Source organism: Antechinus flavipes, chromosome 3 (assembly GCF_016432865.1).
Source record: "Antechinus flavipes isolate AdamAnt ecotype Samford, QLD, Australia chromosome 3, AdamAnt_v2, whole genome shotgun sequence".
Classification (NCBI taxonomy): domain Eukaryota; kingdom Metazoa; phylum Chordata; class Mammalia; order Dasyuromorphia; family Dasyuridae; genus Antechinus; species Antechinus flavipes.
Genome location: NC_067400.1, coordinates 154,962,615 through 154,981,876, shown reverse-complemented (window position 1 = coordinate 154,981,876; position 19,262 = coordinate 154,962,615). Strand labels below are relative to the sequence as shown.

Genomic DNA, 19,262 nt, shown 5'->3' with positions numbered 1-19,262 from the left:
GTGGCATTTATGATGAGCTTTAAAGGAAAAGAGAGACTTCATTAGAGAAAAGGGGGGAGGTAATCATTTCAAGCATGTAGGAGTCATTGAAATTTAATTACTGGTATTTAGTGCCACTTACTACTCATATGATCTTTGGCTAATCAGTTAGTTTTGATCCTAGTTTCCTCACATGTAAAATGAGAAGTTGACACCAAATAGAATTTGAGGTATCTTTTAGCTATATATCTAAAATCCTGTGTTATAATGGATAGAAGAAGAAATAGGGACTGAGGGAACCTCAGTTCACATCTGAACTTTTCTAATTACTACATGTATGACTTTGGGCAAGTCATCTTCTTTGTGCTTAAAATGAGAGACTTGCTCTAGATGTCATCTAGGATTGCTTCTAGCTTTAGATTGATGTTTTCAGGAGCTGTGAAAATCACTTTGTGAGCAAAGGCAGAAAGAACAGGATGAGAACAGAAGGAGAAGTGTTTGATTTTTCTGTACAATAGTCTACATCCTGGATAATAATAGTATGAGAAAATGTTGCAATAGGTGGAAGATTGAAAGTAGATTGAGAGAGAGAAACCAGATAGGGAGGTAGTCCTTGAATACTATTCCATAGATAATGAAGAGATGCTGAAGAGTTTTTAATAGAGGAGCAGAAATAACCAGGTCATTCAATGATATCCCAAAATCCCCCCCCCCAAAAAAGCACAGTATGTACATATTAATTATCATCTTCATTCCTCCATATTTAGTCATATTAAATTGTTTTATATCAAAGCCAGCATGTATAGCTGCAGAATATCAGATTGAACTTTTATAGAACATTTTCCCCGAGGGCCTTAAATTGTTTTAAATATATTGTTATATGATCTAACTAATATTTACAACATTATTAAGGAATCTTCCTTTTCACACACATCATTGCAGCCCAGAATGTTAAAGAAATATCCTAGCATTTGAACCCATATTTCTCAATTCTTCACCATTCTTTAAGCAGTCTTTCATGCTACCTCTATGGAGATCCCAATTAAGATGTTTGCACAAGAATATTTTGCATTTATTTCTTTTCAGTGTAGGTTTTTAAAAATCATTACTGAATTTTTATCTGATAAGAAACAAGTATTTGGTTTATGCGGAAATCTAATATAATTTCATCTAAAGTAGAGAACAGAATGGATTTTTTAATCATGATGAGCATATTTCTATGATTAAACAGATTTTCACAGAGATCAAGGCAGTTCATTTATACAACCCAAGAGAGAAGCAATGCTTAAAACATATATACATGCTCACTTTTGTGAACAGAATTTATTTTTAATGCTAAAACAGATTTTGTCCCTTGTTCTATTACCCTTCTATTCCATTTTAACCAAATTTGGGGACAAATGATTTAATGAAAACTTTGCTTATTCAGTAGATTTGAATTTGATAATTAGCATTTTAGTTCTCTATAATCATTAATCTAAGGCACTGGTGATAAATCTTTGATCCAAGGCCAAAACCATCTTCAGGTTCAATTTCATCAGAGAGATGGAGAAATATTGCTCAAGTCACCAATTATAGCCTGGAGAATGATTTCCCTGGCACAGCTACAGTGGCTTTCTTATTGAGAATACAATTCTAAAAACTTAAAAACATTTTCTCGACAACTTGGAATGCTGAAGTTACCTTAGGCAGAATTATCATATTCTCAGCCAAGTACCTGAGTTTGGGGAAGAGGGGTAATTGCAATGTGTTGGTATATTAATAAAAAATAAAAGAAGTATGTAATTGTGATTTTCTAAATCAATGTGTAATCACAGCGATCCTTTCATACAGGTTAAGGGCCTCAGTTTCTATTCTTTTTCTTTTCTATTCTATTTCTTTTCACCACTGAGAGAACTAACTGAGAGTTTAAACAATTTGCCAAGGGTTAAATAGCCAATATGTATCAAATGCAGGACATGAAGACCAGCTCTCTAGCTACAATTTAGAACTACTCTCTACATAACTTAATTATTGTTAAAGTCCATTTATTCATTTGTTCGTTTGCTTGCTTTTTAGGGTAGACCAATTGTTTTATTTTTCTTTGATTGATTCAAGACTATTGATGGAAGATAGTCCTTTACCAGCAGGTCTGAAATGGGGTGGAGTATCTAATCCTTTTGGGTCTTTCAGGACCAAATTCTCACTACCTTGCTGTGGATGGCATAGCTCACACAGGGAAGTAGTTTCACATATAGTTTGGGCAGCACATAGGAGTTGAAACTACTAGCCTCAGGGATGTCCCTACGGCTTCCATTATGTTATTGATCATGAACTTCTTGATGGCCATATTCTTGCTGATGAAGTTGGTGCAGTGAATGAGCTGCATGAAGTCTTAAATGGACTGCACATGGACTCATTGTTTCTTGGCACCCCATTGTTTCTCCTCTGATGATGAATAATCATCATTACAGGATGATTATTTAGTCATCCTGTAAGCCACAAACAGAAAACAATGTTAATGTTTATTTTTAAGGAGAAGAATTTTATTCTCTTTTCTGGTTCTTCATATGTATTTTTCTGTATGTGTCAATCATTTCTTCTCATATGCAACTAATTTTTAAATAAATTCCAGTCACAATTTTCTTAAATATTGCTTTCTGAAGGGACTTGCAAAAATCAAGATTATTGGAGGAAAATCATTTTCACAATAGTTCCTGAAACCTCATTCAAATTCTTATTAATAGAATATTTATCATGGGTCTAAGATATATTTTGAAATGTATATTCAGGAAAAATAGCCAGAACAGCACATAGCACTGTGTTAAGTAGTGATACTAATTCTAGAACACTTGATATCATTTGTAAAAATACATGTATATTTACATTGTTTTAATAATCAATCTAATATATTTATTCTTCTATCACATGTCTATTGAAATTTCCTTGGAAATTTCATCTATCTTTTTTTCCATTTCAGTAAATACTGGTAGGTAGAGAGAAGTTAGCCAGTGACTAAATATAAAAAAAAATGACAAAATAAGCCAAGGCATGCACAATTTGATACTTTCAACAGTTCTGTTGACTAAATCTAATTTACAGATGGTTAAACTAATCAATTATGAAATAATTTGCTTTTCAGATGTCTAAAAATCATGACTACATTGTGACAGGCATACTTATTTTCATGAAACAAAGCAACAATAGTAGTAAAGAATATATTTAGTTTTACTTGGAAAATGAACTGTAAGAGACATGAATATTTCATAAGATTTAGAGATTAGTCTAGTTGAACCCCAAAATAAAAAATGTACCATAGTAGGAGAGGAACAATTTAAACCCAAATCCTGACTCTATAATCAGTACTCATTCCCCTATTCTATATTTCCTGCTATAGTGATCTTTTGATGAATAGCTCTTTTGCTGCAAAAATTTCTGTAACTTCAAATCAAAAATATTTCTTGCAACATAGGGCTAGTTTCAGGAGAAAAGAGCTGTATTTGGGAATGAACTCTCATGAAGTTGGAGTTGTTAATCCAATATTAGATTCTGTTCTTTCTGGAATAGAAAAACTAGATTGCTTTTGATTTTATTCCTGCTTATATTGTCATCATGATATATGGCCTAAATCTTCCAATGTCACCTAAATCTTCAAGTGTTTATAAGTCCCATTTGCAATATAATAATGGAATTAAAATTGACAAACACGTGTATTATATGTAGGACTGGGTTGGGAATAAAAAACAATTAAATGAGAAACATTCCTGGTCCCCAAGAAATTTACAATTCAGGATAGAGAGGAGAGGAAAATTTACAAAGGAAAAGAAAAGAAAGAGAGAAAGAAAGAAAGAGGGAGAAAAGGAGAGAGGAAGGAAGGAAGGAAGAGAAGGAGGGAGGGAAAGAGGAAGGAAGGAAGAAAGAAAGGAAGGAAGGAAGGAAGGAAGGAAGGAAGGAAGGAAGGAAGGAAGGAAGAAGGAAGGAAAGAAGGAAGGAAGGAAAGAAGGAAGGAAGGAAAGAAGGAAGGAAGGAAAGAAGGAAGGAAGGAAAGAAGGAAGGAAAAAAGAAAAAAGAAAGGAAGAAAGAAAAAAAGAAAGGGAAAGAGGGAGGGAGACAGGGAGGGGACGAAGAGAGGGAGGGAGAGAGGGAGGGAGGAAGGAAGGAAGAAAGAGAAGGAGAGAGGGAGGGATGGAGAGAGGAAGGAAGGAAGGGAGGAGAGAAAGAAGGAAAGAAAGAGAGAGAGAGAAAAGAAAGAGAAGAAGGAAGGAAAGAAATATCACATAATGATTAACTGTGATACCCTTGACTCTTTTCAACAATGAGATGATCGAAGGAAATTTCAATAGACATGTGATAGAAGAATAAATATATTAGATTGATTATTAAAACAAATTATTAGAATTTAATTCATCACAAATAAGTAAACAACCAAAAGAAGATCAACTGAGAATTGTTTATAATTAAAAAAGAAATAATTGGGTCTAAACGATATTTTGATCTCTTTGATCTTACATTACATGTTATAGTGATGATTATTTTGTAACCAATGCAGAAAATGAAACAAACTCCTTCATTAGCTGCCTCGTTGATGTCACAGGGTCAAATAGAAAAATCTTCATCTTGTGTAGCAAGATTTTGCCAAATTGCATATGGCATTAGTTATGCCCACATATTTAATAATTGCTCCAGATGTCACTATATATCCCTGTATTTATCCATAACCCATGTGATTGAGTTGTAAAATTATTTAAGCAAAATAGCTGTAGAAATGACTCATTTGGGATAATTTTCTGCACTGAGCAAGATCCTGGTTTGCCTCAGTTTTCTCATCTATAAAATAGCTAGAGAAGAAAATAGCAAACCATTCTAGTGTCTTTGCCAAGAAAATGCCAGATGAAGAAGTCATGAAGAGTCTTTCATTACTGAAAAAGACTGAATGAAAGCAAAATAGCATGTGATTAAAAAAAAATTTTAAATCATTTTCTTGAAAAAAGTACCCACAAATAAATCTAACCCTGATTACTGCTTAATTTCATTCAACTGAATCCTTTTATTGTGTTGTTATGTGCCACATTTAGAAAGGAAATGAAACTGAATAATGTTTATATATATTTAAATGAAGAAAGCACGGGCTGAGATGTGGAAGATTTAAGTGATGAGACAGAATAGGGTATATGTCATGCAGAGCAATTACAGCCGACATCTCTCAAGAGGCCAAACTCAGGCAGAATGCTTTCAGCTGCCCAGTATGTAATGATATCTCACTGTGACAGATGCTGAGCCACAGAATAGCAGTAAGCTTAGATGACTGATATTTTTTTAAGCACAAGGAATTTTTTTAAGGTTCCTTTACTTTTTAGGGGGGAAGGGCTACAGCTATGCTTTGCTTCTTTACTATGTTTATTACAAAGATCTCTCTTTTCTATCTGCCGGAGTCAGGTTTTTTGTTCATTTGAAGTCATTATAAACTCCCTTCTTTGTGCTACATCTTACATTTTACTTTGTTTCTTGAATATAAAAAATAAAGTCCAAGGCTCCCGTAAATTATGTTTCAGTCCCTCAAGGACCCATATCTTTCAACTACACTTGGAATATATTCCCCATTCCTTAGAATAATTGGTATTGTCCAGCATGCTTTTATAGAGCCAGGAGACTGTAATGTGAATTTGTTTATATTCAAGGATTTGAAAGATAATAAATTCATATAAAGTTTTTATACTTATTTGTTTATATCAATGGCATTAAAGTTTAAATATTAACTATTTCTTGAGTTTGGTGTGAGAAAAAGATAATGGAGAATAGGAGAGGATGGGATTATCTGTCATCTTTTTTGTTGTTCTTGTTGGAGAGTTGATAAAGAACCTTTTTAGGGGTACAAGAGTATCCTGAAATGATATGATTATCAAACATCATTATGCAACAGACATTAGTTCATTCATTGTCTTTGGTATTTCTGTATTATGATCTGAATATAGGTAGATGATACTAAATGTTACTGAGATAATATACATTACTGACTAGTCTCATCATTGTGGGGGAAAGTCGATTTACATGGGATTCAGATAACTTGTTTTTTTGATATTTAAAAACATTATTAGGCAACATGCTAAAAGAGAGTTTTATCTTTACATGTGGGAATTATTTTAATATCTGTGATTTCATGGATGTAAGTATAATTTCTGCCATTGGTGATTGTAACCTAGTCTGCCACACATGTCCCCTCTCTTTCTCTAAAACAGGCTTATTTAACCTTTTTTTGGGGGGGGAGCATCATGCACACCTTTGGGAATCTGGTACAGTCTAGGAAGACTTCAGAATGTTTTTCAATGCATTAAATAAAGTAATAACAACAAAAGAAACCAATTATATTGAAATACTTATCACATGGATCCCAAGTTAAGATTCCCTGCACCTGGGGGTCTTAACCACATGCTTTGCAATATTCTTTCATAAGACGTCCATCAAATTGCTAGAATCCTTCTTTTAGGTATTTTTGATAATTTCTTAATACTCAAGTGTATGGACCTCTCACCCTTTGAGTAGTAACCTAAATTTATCTGCTGTGCAGGTCTTTTAGCAACTTTTATTGCTGGCCCCAAAGAAACTATTTCCAAATCTTTTACACTCTCCTATGCCCCCAATTATCTCAATTCACCTAAGGCAGATGAACTTACCTTTTATGTTATTGATTTTACTTACAATATTAAAACCCCTTCACTTTTCCACCAGCCTGAAATCTCTCTTTATTTTTATACCTATTTTTAATTATTTTTTTCCTTTTCACTTTACTCTGAGAAAGTAAGTACTCCTCATATCTAAGAAAAACTAACATTTCCATCTAGGACTTTGATCTCATTCCCTCTAGAATCCTCTATAATGCATTTTTTTCATTCCTTGTCTTCATACTTTCCAGTCCTACCTCCATGCATTTGGGAATGCCATGATCTATATGTAGTGAAAACATCCTCCATATTATCCAAGTTGTTAAAAATCCCTTTCTGCTTTCAAGAGTCAGTCATTTAAGGTCAAAGAGAATCCTATTGGGAATTAGCATGTAGAAGAAATCTGCTCACCTAGAAATGAGTTTGGATATAATTTTTTGCTTCAGCAGTAAAACCCTATTTAACTGATGTTCTATGAACTGGAAATTTGTTCTAACTAGCACTTAAACACATGCAAAGTATGTTTTGAATCATCAGATAGCAATTATATTCATTGTTATTTTAGATTTCAGTGAATTTTCCTGGAATCTAATTTTTAAGTATCAATAATCTCTGTATATTATAACCCTTAACTAGTATATTTCAGAAACCAGACCATACAATTCTTCAAGTATGCTTATTAGCAGAGTTCACTGCCTTACAATTCTGAAATGTTTCTAAGTAATAATATTTTATTTTTTCAGTTAAAAAGATTTGCGGGGTTTTTTCCCTCTTTCTACTCTCGATATGAGAGAGAAGAAAATATAAAATCTTTGGGGCATATAAAGCATGGTAAAGGTGTATCTCTTTCTACATATTTGAATATTACTAAGTCATGACGTGGGTTGCATTTTTCATCATCAGTCTGTCATTGTTGATCATTGTATCAAGCAGAGTTCTTACAGCAACTTTTTTCCAAGTTTTTACAATATTGATGTTATAATGGAAATTGTTCTCCTGGTTCTGCTTACTTCACTCTGCATCAATTCACACAAGTCTTCCCATGTCTCTCTGAAATCACTTTTTTCTTCATTTTTGACATCACAATATTCTTCCATTACATTCACATGCCATAATTTTCTTTAATCTTTTAATTTTTAATCACACCTCATTTAAGGAGTATCTCCTAAATTAACAGTTCTTTGCTGCTACAGAAAGATCTGCTATAAATCTTTTATACAAATAATGTTTTTGTTTATTTTTGCTCATTTCTTTCTATGCTTCCACCATGCCCATACTTTGGTGTGCACTATCTGTTGACATATTTTCATTTTTCTGCTATACATCTTTCTTTTTCACTTCAACTCTTTCTATTATTTCTCTAAATTTCTATCTTAGCCTTCTTTTGCCTTTTTGTCTCATTTGACTTTATACATTAATCTCAGTTTTCTTTTTTATCTTCTATTTGTCCACTCTCATCATTCCTAGCTATTGTTTTTTCTTCTAATATTTGCATTAGAGAATAGTTTCATTAATTTGATCTCTTGATTTTTTTCATATTTTTATTAATCAGCTTCTTTTCTTTACTGTAAGAGTATTTTTAAGTTTAACAATAAAAATGGTAGAATAGTTGATTATACTATTGTATATAGTATATACTATATATTATATAATAATTATATTCTGGGACCTTTTGTGTTTCCAGTTCATTGCCATCATCACTTTAATTCTCAGAACTTTAGTAAATAATATTTTTACCTCACATGACAATGGTTTCAGTGTTATATGTAAGTATATGGTTTAACATATATAATATGTATACATAAGTAAACAGACATGCCTCTTGCCCAAGACCTACAATAATATGAAAGATGTAGCATCAAATTTTGGCATAGTATCACGTAGTGATCTTAGATAAATAATTTACACTCTTTGAGCCCAACTTTCATCTACAAAATGTGTGTAATAATATTTCTACATCCTATTTACAGCATTGTTACGTTAAAAAGAACTATATGGACAAGTTGAAGTATATAACTTTATATCCTCCTTCCCTATGAGAGAGAATTTTTTAACTGAGCATTTTATACTGCCAAGTTTTAAAGATTTTTCTATGGAAAAAATTCTGGTATGGGAAAGACAGGAGCCAGGATTACTTGAAGAGATAGTTGAACAGCCATCAGTATATCTACTAATGTCGAATGTAAGAGAGTTGAAGGGTGAAGGAAGATTGTGAGTTGAGTGCTGAATTCCTTAAAAAAGGAAAGAGACCATGAGAAAGACCTGTTTTCACACCTTAAACACCATAGTTGAGACCACAAACAATTCCCATGATTCTACTCAGTCTAAATTCCTCTTCTGTAAAAGAGAAATGATTTTACCTGTACTATTTACTAATAGCATTTACCTCAAGTGTTGTGAAGATTAAATGAGATAATTTAGTAAAGCAGGGTAACAAAGTCAAATAGAATTGGGGCCACTTAACCATACGTAAGGATTTCTTCCAGCTTCATATCAACTTAAAAAATCACACATTACTATTATATATGTTCTATTGTATTTTTATTTATTTTGTCAGATAGTTCCCAATTCTATTTTAATCTCCTCTCTGCCCTACTGAAGAATGTTGCAGGTTTTTTTGATACCTCAGGTGTAAAGCCCTTTGCAAACCATAAAGTTATATAAATGTTAACTATTATGTGACTGATTGAGTGTGGAGATAATATAGACTGAGTAAACTCCATGAAATTTCATTGATATAGGCAATTTTAGTGTAAGAAAACTCTACCAATACCAGTTCTCACTCTTAAGGTAATGTAGGGGAATCTTAAATGGAAAACCTTAGTTCAAATATTATCTCAGATATTTGTTAGCTTTGTAACTCTGGGTAAGTCAACAAATTAGTCAATAAAGATTTTTTTAATGCCTACTGTGTGCCCAGTAGTCTGCTAAACAATAGGGATATAAAGAATGGCAAAAGACAGTCCCTGTTCTCAAGGAGCTCACAGTCTAATTAATGTGGGAGACAGCATGCAAACAACTATGAACCGAAAAAATATACAAGATAAATTGGAAATAATCAACAGAAGAAAGCTACTAGAATTAAAGGTATCAGAAAAGCTTTGCTATGCTCATCTGTAAAATGAAGGTAATAGTAATACCTACTTCCCAGGGTTGCTGTGAATGTAATAATGAGATAATATTTGTAAAGTGCTTTGTAAACCAATAAATCAATATAAATGCTAGTTATAATAATAATAATATTATTATTATTCTGCATTAGTTAAGTCAGTTCCTAATTAGGAGCTTCTTATACCAATGAAACCAAAGTTCTAACTTAAAAAAAAAGTTTAAACCATAAAAAGAGAAAGTGTTATGTGTGTTTGTGTATGCATTTGGAAATGTAATTAACACAAAAGTAATTTATATTTATATATTTTATCTATATAAATGGTAAGCAACAAAAGAGTAAACCATATGTGAAATAGAATTATCTATATGGTTCTGTCAAGAGGCTAACATTTGAAAATAAAAATACAGATAATTTCTCTTTTTAACAGAGTTATACTTGTCTTTTTTCTAATTATGCACTGATAGAATTTCAGCCTCTCGGTATGCACGGCACTTGGTTTGGCAGTGCTTGGTAGGTCTTTGCTGCCATCTTATGTTTCATTGTATGATTACTCTTATTGCTCCATTGATTATGAATCACTAACTGACAGTTACTGATAGCCCTTCATTTTTATTTTAGTTGAAGCAAAGTGAAGCAAATGCAGACACCAAGGAAAAACTCCCTTTGCGCCTGCGTATCTTTGAAAAATTTCCCAATCGACCACAAATGGTGAAAATCTCAAAGCTTCCTTCAGATTTTACAGTTCCTAAAATCAGGTACTTTGTTTATTTGTATTTCTTAGATTCATGTGCCAGATTCATTTTAAATCTGGTTTAGGTACTTTATCTCAAATTTGGGAATATATTTATATGTATACTCTGTAACATGTGTGTGTGTATATATATATAATTCTGCACTATGCTATATAGTTATATGTAAATGTATTTGTAGTACATCTGTATATATATATATACATATAAGCATAGATATATGTGGAAAAGTACATATATATTCACAATTAAAGAAAAAACATTTTTGAAATATATTAGTATTTCTTCAAAATGCTTTTTCCCCCTAAAAAGATAGTCTCAGTCATACATAGATTGCTTGGCATGGAATCAGAGAGAATATAATTCAAATCCTACCTAATTATGTGAGCCTGAGTCACTTAACTTTTCAGCCTCATTTTTCTCATCTTCAAAATAAGATTAAATGAGATAATATTTGTAAATCAATTTGTAAAACATAAAGTTCAATCGAATTAGCTATTATGCTTATCTTTTGAAGTGAAAATTTGCTATTGGTCTAGAAAGACTGCCCATAAACAAAGTTGAAACACAAAATAGCTTCTGAATTTCTATTCCTTGGGTCTGGATGAGGAGGATCCTTTTTTTAGAGGCTAAGCAATAATTGGCTTTTCTTCTGAGACAGTCACTTGTTTTTTTGACTACCAGATAAATAGAAAAATAGTTGGTATCAGAGAATTGTGTATCACACTAGTCACAATCACTGTCAACTCCTAATCATTGTTTAATCAAAGAACTTCCAAGATTTATAGTTTTGGGGGAAAACAAATGGAAAGTGAAAATCATTTATTTAAAAGAGAATCAAGATGCAATAACTGGAAAGAAGACTGGCTTTTTAGTTAAAAGATCTGGGTTCATTTCTTGCCTCTAAGGCCTACCACTTTTATTATTTTGGCAAATGATAAAACCTTGCTGGGCCTTTTCTTCTTATCTGCAAAATAATGGGATTGGATTAAATTATTGTTTAGCTCTTCTTTTATTTCTCATTCTGTGATCTTTTGAGTTTGTTGTTATTGTTCTTGTCCTCCTTGTTGTTGTTTATAGCTTTTTATATACATATGTATGGGCAATTTTTCAACATTGACCCTTGAAAAAACTTCAGTTTCAACTTTTCCTCTCCTTCCCTCCATCCCCTCCCCTAGATGGCAGGTCCCATACATGTTAAATATGTTAAAATATATGTTAAATACAATATATGTATACATATTTATATAGTTATCTTGTTGCCCAAGAAAGATTGGATTTAGAAAGAAGGTAAAAATAACTTGAAAAGAAAAAACAAAAATGCAAGCAAACAATAACAGAAAGAGTAGAAATATTATGTTGTGGTCCATACTCATTTCCCAGTGTTCTTTCTCTGGTGTAGCTGGTTCTATTCATTACAGATCAATTGGAACTGATTTGGATCCTCTCATTGTTGAAGAAAGCCATGTCCATCACAATTTGATCTTTTGAGTTAAAGAAGATGGAGGAGAGTGATATATTTTTTAATTCCTCATTATATTTGACAAATTTTTATTCCATTATATTTAAAATTCAAAGTTTATATTTGTAATAAACATGCTGCCCAAATGAAAATGAGAACAAGATCATGATGATGAAAATAAATTAGATACTTTAATAGTGGCTCTTTGTAAAAATGAAGTTTAATATATACTTCTCTAAATGGGAATTAATAAGGTGAATATTCTTTTTTCATAAATATTATTTATATTTAATGTATATAATTTTATTATATATAAATATAATGTATATTACATATGCATATATTGTCTGTCCGCATTGCTTATAGTTTTTTTCCAAGTTTCTGAGCAAAAGTATATTGAAAAATATTAAAATCCTCCTTCATTACTAATTCAGCCTTTTAAATTCAAGTATGGTGTGTTCTACAAGGGGTGCATCATTGTATTCTTTTAATGAGGCAATATCTATAAAAGGAATTTATTTGGTGGCAGATTTGACTAGGTGACTCCAAGCTTTTTTCCTAACTCCCAGATTCTGCAAATCTGTAATTATTATCAGAACAGAATTTTTTGAAATGTCATCTACTGCAGAATATTACTGAAAAAAAGAAAACATAATGTCTGAGGTGTTTTCAAAGATAATACTGGGCACAGAATAAGTCTTTCAGAATCTAAGCTTTTTGTTTCTATGCAGTCTACATGAGTCTCCTCTTTTCTTCTCCTGCTTTGTCTGAAGGGCATCTCACTCAGAAACTAGGCATTCATTCCTTCTTTTCATTAAGTATTTGATTTCTCTTTGGTTTGTTTACAAAGGGAAAGTTTTATGAAACAATTCATTGACCGCCAGCAACAAGACACAAGCTGCCTCTTGCGAAGACTTCCTTCAGCTTCATCTTCATCCTGTGATCATTCCAAGAGATCTGCAATTGAGGACAACAAATACATTGACCAAAAGGTAAGTAGCACTGTTTCTAATAACCAAATTTGCTTTTAAGTCCATTTGTTCTGCTTTAAGAGAATATATGCTGTCATTCTGTTTAGCCCCAGGATCCAATTGTCCAGACTCATTGGGAGCCATATGACATAGTATGATAGAGCAGGATAATTTAAGCAGTTAAAAAAAAAAACATAAATTAAGTTCAAAATGTGCTTTTCTTTGCTTCTATTTATGACTAGTGAGAGCAGATTGGGAGAATATTAGGGCCAGAGAATTACTTTTAAAATTTAAGAATATTCTCTTTGCTATACTCATTTCCTTATAGTTGAAAACAGAATTGAAAAAAATATTTATTCTATTCCTGAAGGGCCACATAAGTATAGAGCAATTTTTTTTCAATTAACTAAGACCCATGTGTTAAGGACTTATGATATTTTAGGTATTGTGCTAACAACTAGACAAAAGAAGCAAAAGGAAAAAGAGAAAAAATAACCTCTGTCTTTCTGTCCTATGTCATAATTGGTATTGAAAACATGTACGTTTATATAAGATATGTACAGAATAGATGGAGAGTTTTTTTTAAAGGAATGCACTAGCAATGATGGGAAAGATTTCTAATGAAGCTGAATTTTAACTAAATCTAGAAAGTCTAAGAGAATGAGGTAAAGAGGGAGAGCATTCCAGACAGAGGACTTCCAGGGTAAAGCAACAGAAATAGAACAAGTAAGCCAGTATGAATGGATCTTGAGGTTCATGAAAGGGAATAAAATCTGTTAACCTTGTAAGGACCTGGTTGTAAGGAGCTTTAAATGCCAAATAAATGAATAAATATTTGATCCTGAAGGCAATAATAAGCCCCTGGAATTTACTGAATAGAGGTGACAAAGTCAGATCTATAGTTCAGGAGATTGGACTTAAATTGGGAAAGCCTTAAGACAAAAAAGGCCAATTAGAAGGTTTTTAAATAATCCATGGGAAAGGATATGAAGGCCAGAACTAGGGTGATGAGTGTATAAGTAAAGAAAAGTGGATGTATATAAGAAAAATGAAAACTGAAAAAATGTATTATTGTTCCATCTAATTCTTCATGATCTTATTTGGGATTTTCTTGGCAAAGATACCAGAGTGGTTTGCCATTTCCTTCTCCAGATCATTTTACAGATGAAGAAGCTAAGACAAACAGGGTTAAGTGATTTGTCCACAGCTAGAAACTGTGTGAGAACAGATTTGAATTCAGGAAGATGAGTCTTCCTTAATAAAGACCTGTTTATACTATTCACAGACCCACATAGTATCCACCGAAATTAATGTAATCTTGGACTACATTTACATGTCTTCCAGGTATAAAGAGGTGATAGCTTCTCTGTATTCTACTATGATTAGACCACAATTAGCCATGTTTTTTTCATTCTGCATTCCACATTTTAAGAAGGACATTGATTACTAGGTACAGCAGGTATCCCAATGAATACAGCACAGAGCCTGAAGTCAGGAAGATCTGAATTCAAGTCCAACCTCAGATACTTGCTAGCTGTGTGATTTTGGGAAAATCATTCCATGTCTGTTTGACTGTTTCTTCATCTGTGAACTGGGGGTGATAATGACAAATAATAATAAATAATAGTAAAATAATAGCAAACTACTTCCTTTTGTGGTTATGAGGATCCAATGACATATTATAAAGTGCTTAGCATAGTGTCAGGCACATAGTAAGCTATTATTATCATTATTATTATTATTATCTAGATTATGCCGAGGAGAAAAACCAGAAATACTAAAAAGGCTTTCAAGTGTATGTTGTGTAAAGATCAATTAATGGAATAAGGACTTTTTGTCTAGTAAGCAGAAGATTCAAAAAGGGCATGAATGTTATTTTTAAATATTTGAAAGCCTGTCACATAGATGACAAATTAAATTTTGTTCTGTTTGGCCACAAATAAAAATTTGGGGAATAAGGAGAAGAACTTAAACTTAGGCAAATTGAAACATAAGGAAAGTTTTCCTACCAATTAAAATTCACTTAAAATAGAATATACTGGTTCATTACTTATAGGATTTCCCTTCATTAGAGGTCCTCAAGCAAAGGCTAGATATAACTCATAAAGCATGATATAGAGGAAATACTTTTTCAGTTCTAACTTAAATTAGACAACTTTGAGGATTCCTTCCAAAACTGAATTTCTTTGTTTCTGTGCTTCAACTCATCTTTTTATATTAAGAAAAGTAATCAGAAAACCTATTCATCAACTATAGCTAACAATGAAAATACAATTTAATTCTAGTGTAATATTGAGAAACTATTATTTCTGGACCCGCAATATTAGCCAGGTACTATGCTCAATTCCTATTGTCCGGAGTATTGTCTAAGTATTGGATTTGTTTCAGTCCAGGGAATCTTTCTGAATGAAAAAGGAACTGGGATCCCCATCCTCACACAAAACAGAAAAAAAAATTAAATCCACAGCCCAGTGTCTGGTGGACAATTTTACTTAACCTTTGAATATGACTGACATCTAGGGATTCTCTTTTCCTTCCCTCCAAAATGGAAGTAACAGAGATATTCAGCGCATAATATGAATGAGTTTTGAAGTAAGTATTTTTCCGTACATAAAGAAATATTAAATATTAAAGTCATCAATACACATTTGACTCTCCTTCCTTTCCCCCAAAAAATACCTTGTAAGAAAATAAAGAGAAATAATAAGTTCTTAAAGACTTAAAACTCAGTGACTTAAAATTATTGTTACAAGCTTCTGGAAGATTGATCCTTTGATTTTTATCTGGCATAAAGCAATTAACAAGACTTCTAATTATCCATTTTATATTATGTTTTACTTTGGCTTTTCACTATCCCAAAATTGTCTTCTGGTAAAACAACTACACTTGCATCAATCCTCTTGATAATCCACTTTCTCTTCAGTGGCAAGATTTTTTCCTCCTGCCAGCTGGTTCCACTTATTAGATTTGAATTTCCAGATGGCTCAAAGTCACTTCCATGCCTAAACATATACTCCTTGAGGCTGATGTTCAATCACAAGTTCAAAATATAAAAGACATCTGGGTGATGCTCTTTTCTGAGGGGTTTCCCATATTGGTGTTAGATTTAATGCTGATAACCATTTAGTTACAGTATATAGTTATAGGGGAAAAAATAAATCTGAGAAGCAATACAGTAAAATGAGTAGAGAGTTCACCTTACCATCAAGAAGACTATCAAATCTCAACTCTAGAAGAGATTTTTACAATTCGTGTATTGCATTTATGGAAATCCTTTGAAGGCATTAAAAATCAAAATTATACTCAATTTTAATTGAATATAAACTACTTTTGGGACCCTGAAAGAAATTAATTTGCCAGAGAAGCTCAGACATTTCTATTGGCATGCCAGATTACAGTGGCCTTAGAAAGTGCCAGTCTGTATATTTCAGGTGAAGCATTCTTCACTTTATTGAAATCCCCCTGCAGCACTTTTTAGGATAGAATAAGCTCTTTTCTCCTCATAGTAAAGAAGTAAAAAGAGAATTCTGGCTGGTTTATCCATGACACTTAGAGCAACAACAAAATAGATTTCTTCCCTTGATCATTACCCTTAGGTTAGAAAATCCTATCTACCTCTGTATTAAAGCAAATTACTTCTTCTCTTGATGGAGAAACCTCAAGCCATCAAAAACCTGAAGGAAATCAGTAGGAAAAAAATAAAGTGCTAGTCAAAAATGGCAGAAAATGGAGGGAGGAAGTGTATGTTAGGGAAGATTTTGTCAGAGTAATTACTCTGGCTTTTAGCAGTAACAAGTGGTTGCCATGGCAACTCCACATCCTTGGCAAGCTCTTTTATTAAAAAAAAAATCCTATCTTGATTACCTTGATCCCACTTCTTCAACACCTGTCTCTCTCCCTGGAAACAAAAGATTTACCAGTTTCTATTAAATTCCAGGGCCAAAAGGAAGTTAGGATTTATGACTTGGAGTGGGGAAGGAAAGAAAGAGAAAATCCTACCTGGCTTTTTTTTTTTAACTTGTCACACAACCTTGACCTTCTGGCCATAAAATGTTCTCAAATAGCATTTCCACAGTGATTGGATTTACCAACTCAAGATAGAGGTATGAGTGGACAAAGTAGGAGTTCTTTTTTATTTATGGCTGACATAAGACAAGTATGTCTTAAGAGGAATTTTTCTTTCAAGTAGCACAAGGATACTCGATAGTGTTTCTTCTAAGAAAGAGATGCTCTCTGAATTCTTACCCATATTTTCACGATTAATCCTAGATTTTTTTGTGTGTGAGCTCAATATAATCTAGCCCAATGTTCTTCCCTTATCAGCCTAAACATGAAAGCAGGTTAAGCTTCCTCATAACCTTTACAAGAAACTTGGATGTGATCAGCTGTACTTCCAGATGTTATTTTCAAGAGAAAACCTCCACTGTGCTTCTTTTTTGGAGTTTAGAAATATAGACATCCCTACCAACACATTAGCTTGTACCATTGCTTTATCTCCCCCCAGTAGATGTCCAATTTTCAGTCACTTCTTCTCATATTGTTGTCCTCATTCCACATTTCCATTTCCATTTTTCTCTCCTTGTCAACTTCCTCAGCTCAGTTACTGAGAATCTTGTTCTTCAAATGGTCTGTGTACATTCAAATTAGGCAATCCTCAAATGAATGCCTGGGAAACATGAATGACCCTCCAAAGAACAATATCAGCTTAAGACTAAAGAAGAATTGTAAGCTGTTTCTGTCACCCTAATCTATCAGAAAAATGCCACTCTTCCCTTTTGTCCAAAGACATTGCAACTTGATTTAGATCCTGCAGGTATTTTTTTTGTCTCAATAATAAAATGACAGAATATATGGAATCACAAGCTTTGTTGAAATCCATATAAGTAGTTTATATTACAATTAAAGACTGATCCTGGGTTGAAGTGAAGTCTCAATAATAAAATGACAGAATGTATGGAATCACAAGCTTTGTAGAAATCCACATAAGTGGTTTATATTATAGTTAAAGACTGATCCTGGGTTGAAGTGAAGAGGCAAGAATACACAGATTCATAATCATGCCTTTGTTTGCTATTCTTATTTCCTTCATTATTCCATTCTATACTACAAATCCAATATTTGGGAAGTTTGAGTTTTAATCAAGGCAAAAGTCCTTTTCTTTAACAAATGAACTTTGGGATTAAAGGCTAAACAAAATTATAATGCATGAATTACTGATTTTTTCCCCTCATTGCAGAGAAGAATTGGATTTTTCCTCATGACATTTCTATTGCTTTCCTCTTTGTCTGTGCAGCTCCTCAGTCTATCATAGAGGAAAATTAAGTTGTTCAGGAACAATTTGCTCTCAACAAAGCCCTGGTGATTGCTGTCCAGCACATTGTGCTCTTCTTGGTGATTACATCTTGTTTGATTTGTTCTAGTCACTTCCTAGGCATCATTTGGTAACCTGCTTTATAATTTTCAGGGTTGGCCTTTTTTCTGAATCTAAAAATTAGCTTGTTAACTATTTCCTAAGTCTATGTATCCTTTAATAAGTTAGCAAAATAACTCAGGACTTTGGTAATAACATGCAAGATGCCTCTTTGGAGAAAGATGGAAAAATCACATCTCTCATCACTTAATATGACATCTCAAAAAGTGACAAGAAATTATATGGCAAGGGGATGGGGAAGTAGTATAGATAATATCAAACAATAGATTATCAAAGCCTTTTCTTTTTAGCTTGAACAGGCATTACTGTTTGTCTATGTTTAGGATATTCATATGGGAAAGTAAATTTGTGGGCTGAGGATGAGGAGATGTTTGTTTAATTTTTACTGGACTTGTGATTTCACTGATGTAAGAAGCTTCTGACCATAAGCTCCCTCTACCAATAGTTCAATTTAGTATCTGTTTTGCAAATAATGTGCTAGAATTCCCTGGGGCACTCAGAAGGTAAATGAACATCTACCATCATACAACCAGTACATAGCAGAGGAAATATTTGAACCCAGCTCTTCCTGAACTCTCTCTACTATTCCATGCTTTCAGATAAACCCAGGTGATTCAGAATGGGCAATAAATCAGCAGAGAAATCATATTTAGCTTTTATTGTAGTTTTTTGTATCTACATGAGCATATGGATATGTTTGATCTGTGAATTGAATTAAACAAAATGATGGAGCCCTATTTTGAAGACCTGACTCAAAAGTATCTACAAACCCTCTCCAAGACTTTGGGATTTAGCCTTATATTCCTTGAGTAACAGAGAAGTAATAGTAACCTTAAAATATGAAATTATCAAATGACTTATGCCCCTAATAGACATATGTCTATTAGGACCCCCCAGATGATTTTTTCTTTCTAGAGACA

The 19,262-nt window shown here is 32.8% G+C and overlaps 1 protein-coding gene across 2 annotated transcripts in view; it reads left to right on the top strand.

Moving 5' to 3' along the window:
* The window catches only part of NALCN (sodium leak channel, non-selective), a 513,455-nt gene that overhangs the window by 388,232 nt on the left and 105,961 nt on the right, over positions 1-19,262 (top strand). For both annotated transcript variants that reach the window (XM_051984081.1, XM_051984080.1), the window contains exons 16-17: positions 10,348-10,484; positions 12,791-12,932. In XM_051984081.1, the coding sequence (XP_051840041.1) occupies positions 10,348-10,484; positions 12,791-12,932 (279 nt within the window). The remainder of the gene's footprint in view (positions 1-10,347; positions 10,485-12,790; positions 12,933-19,262) is intronic.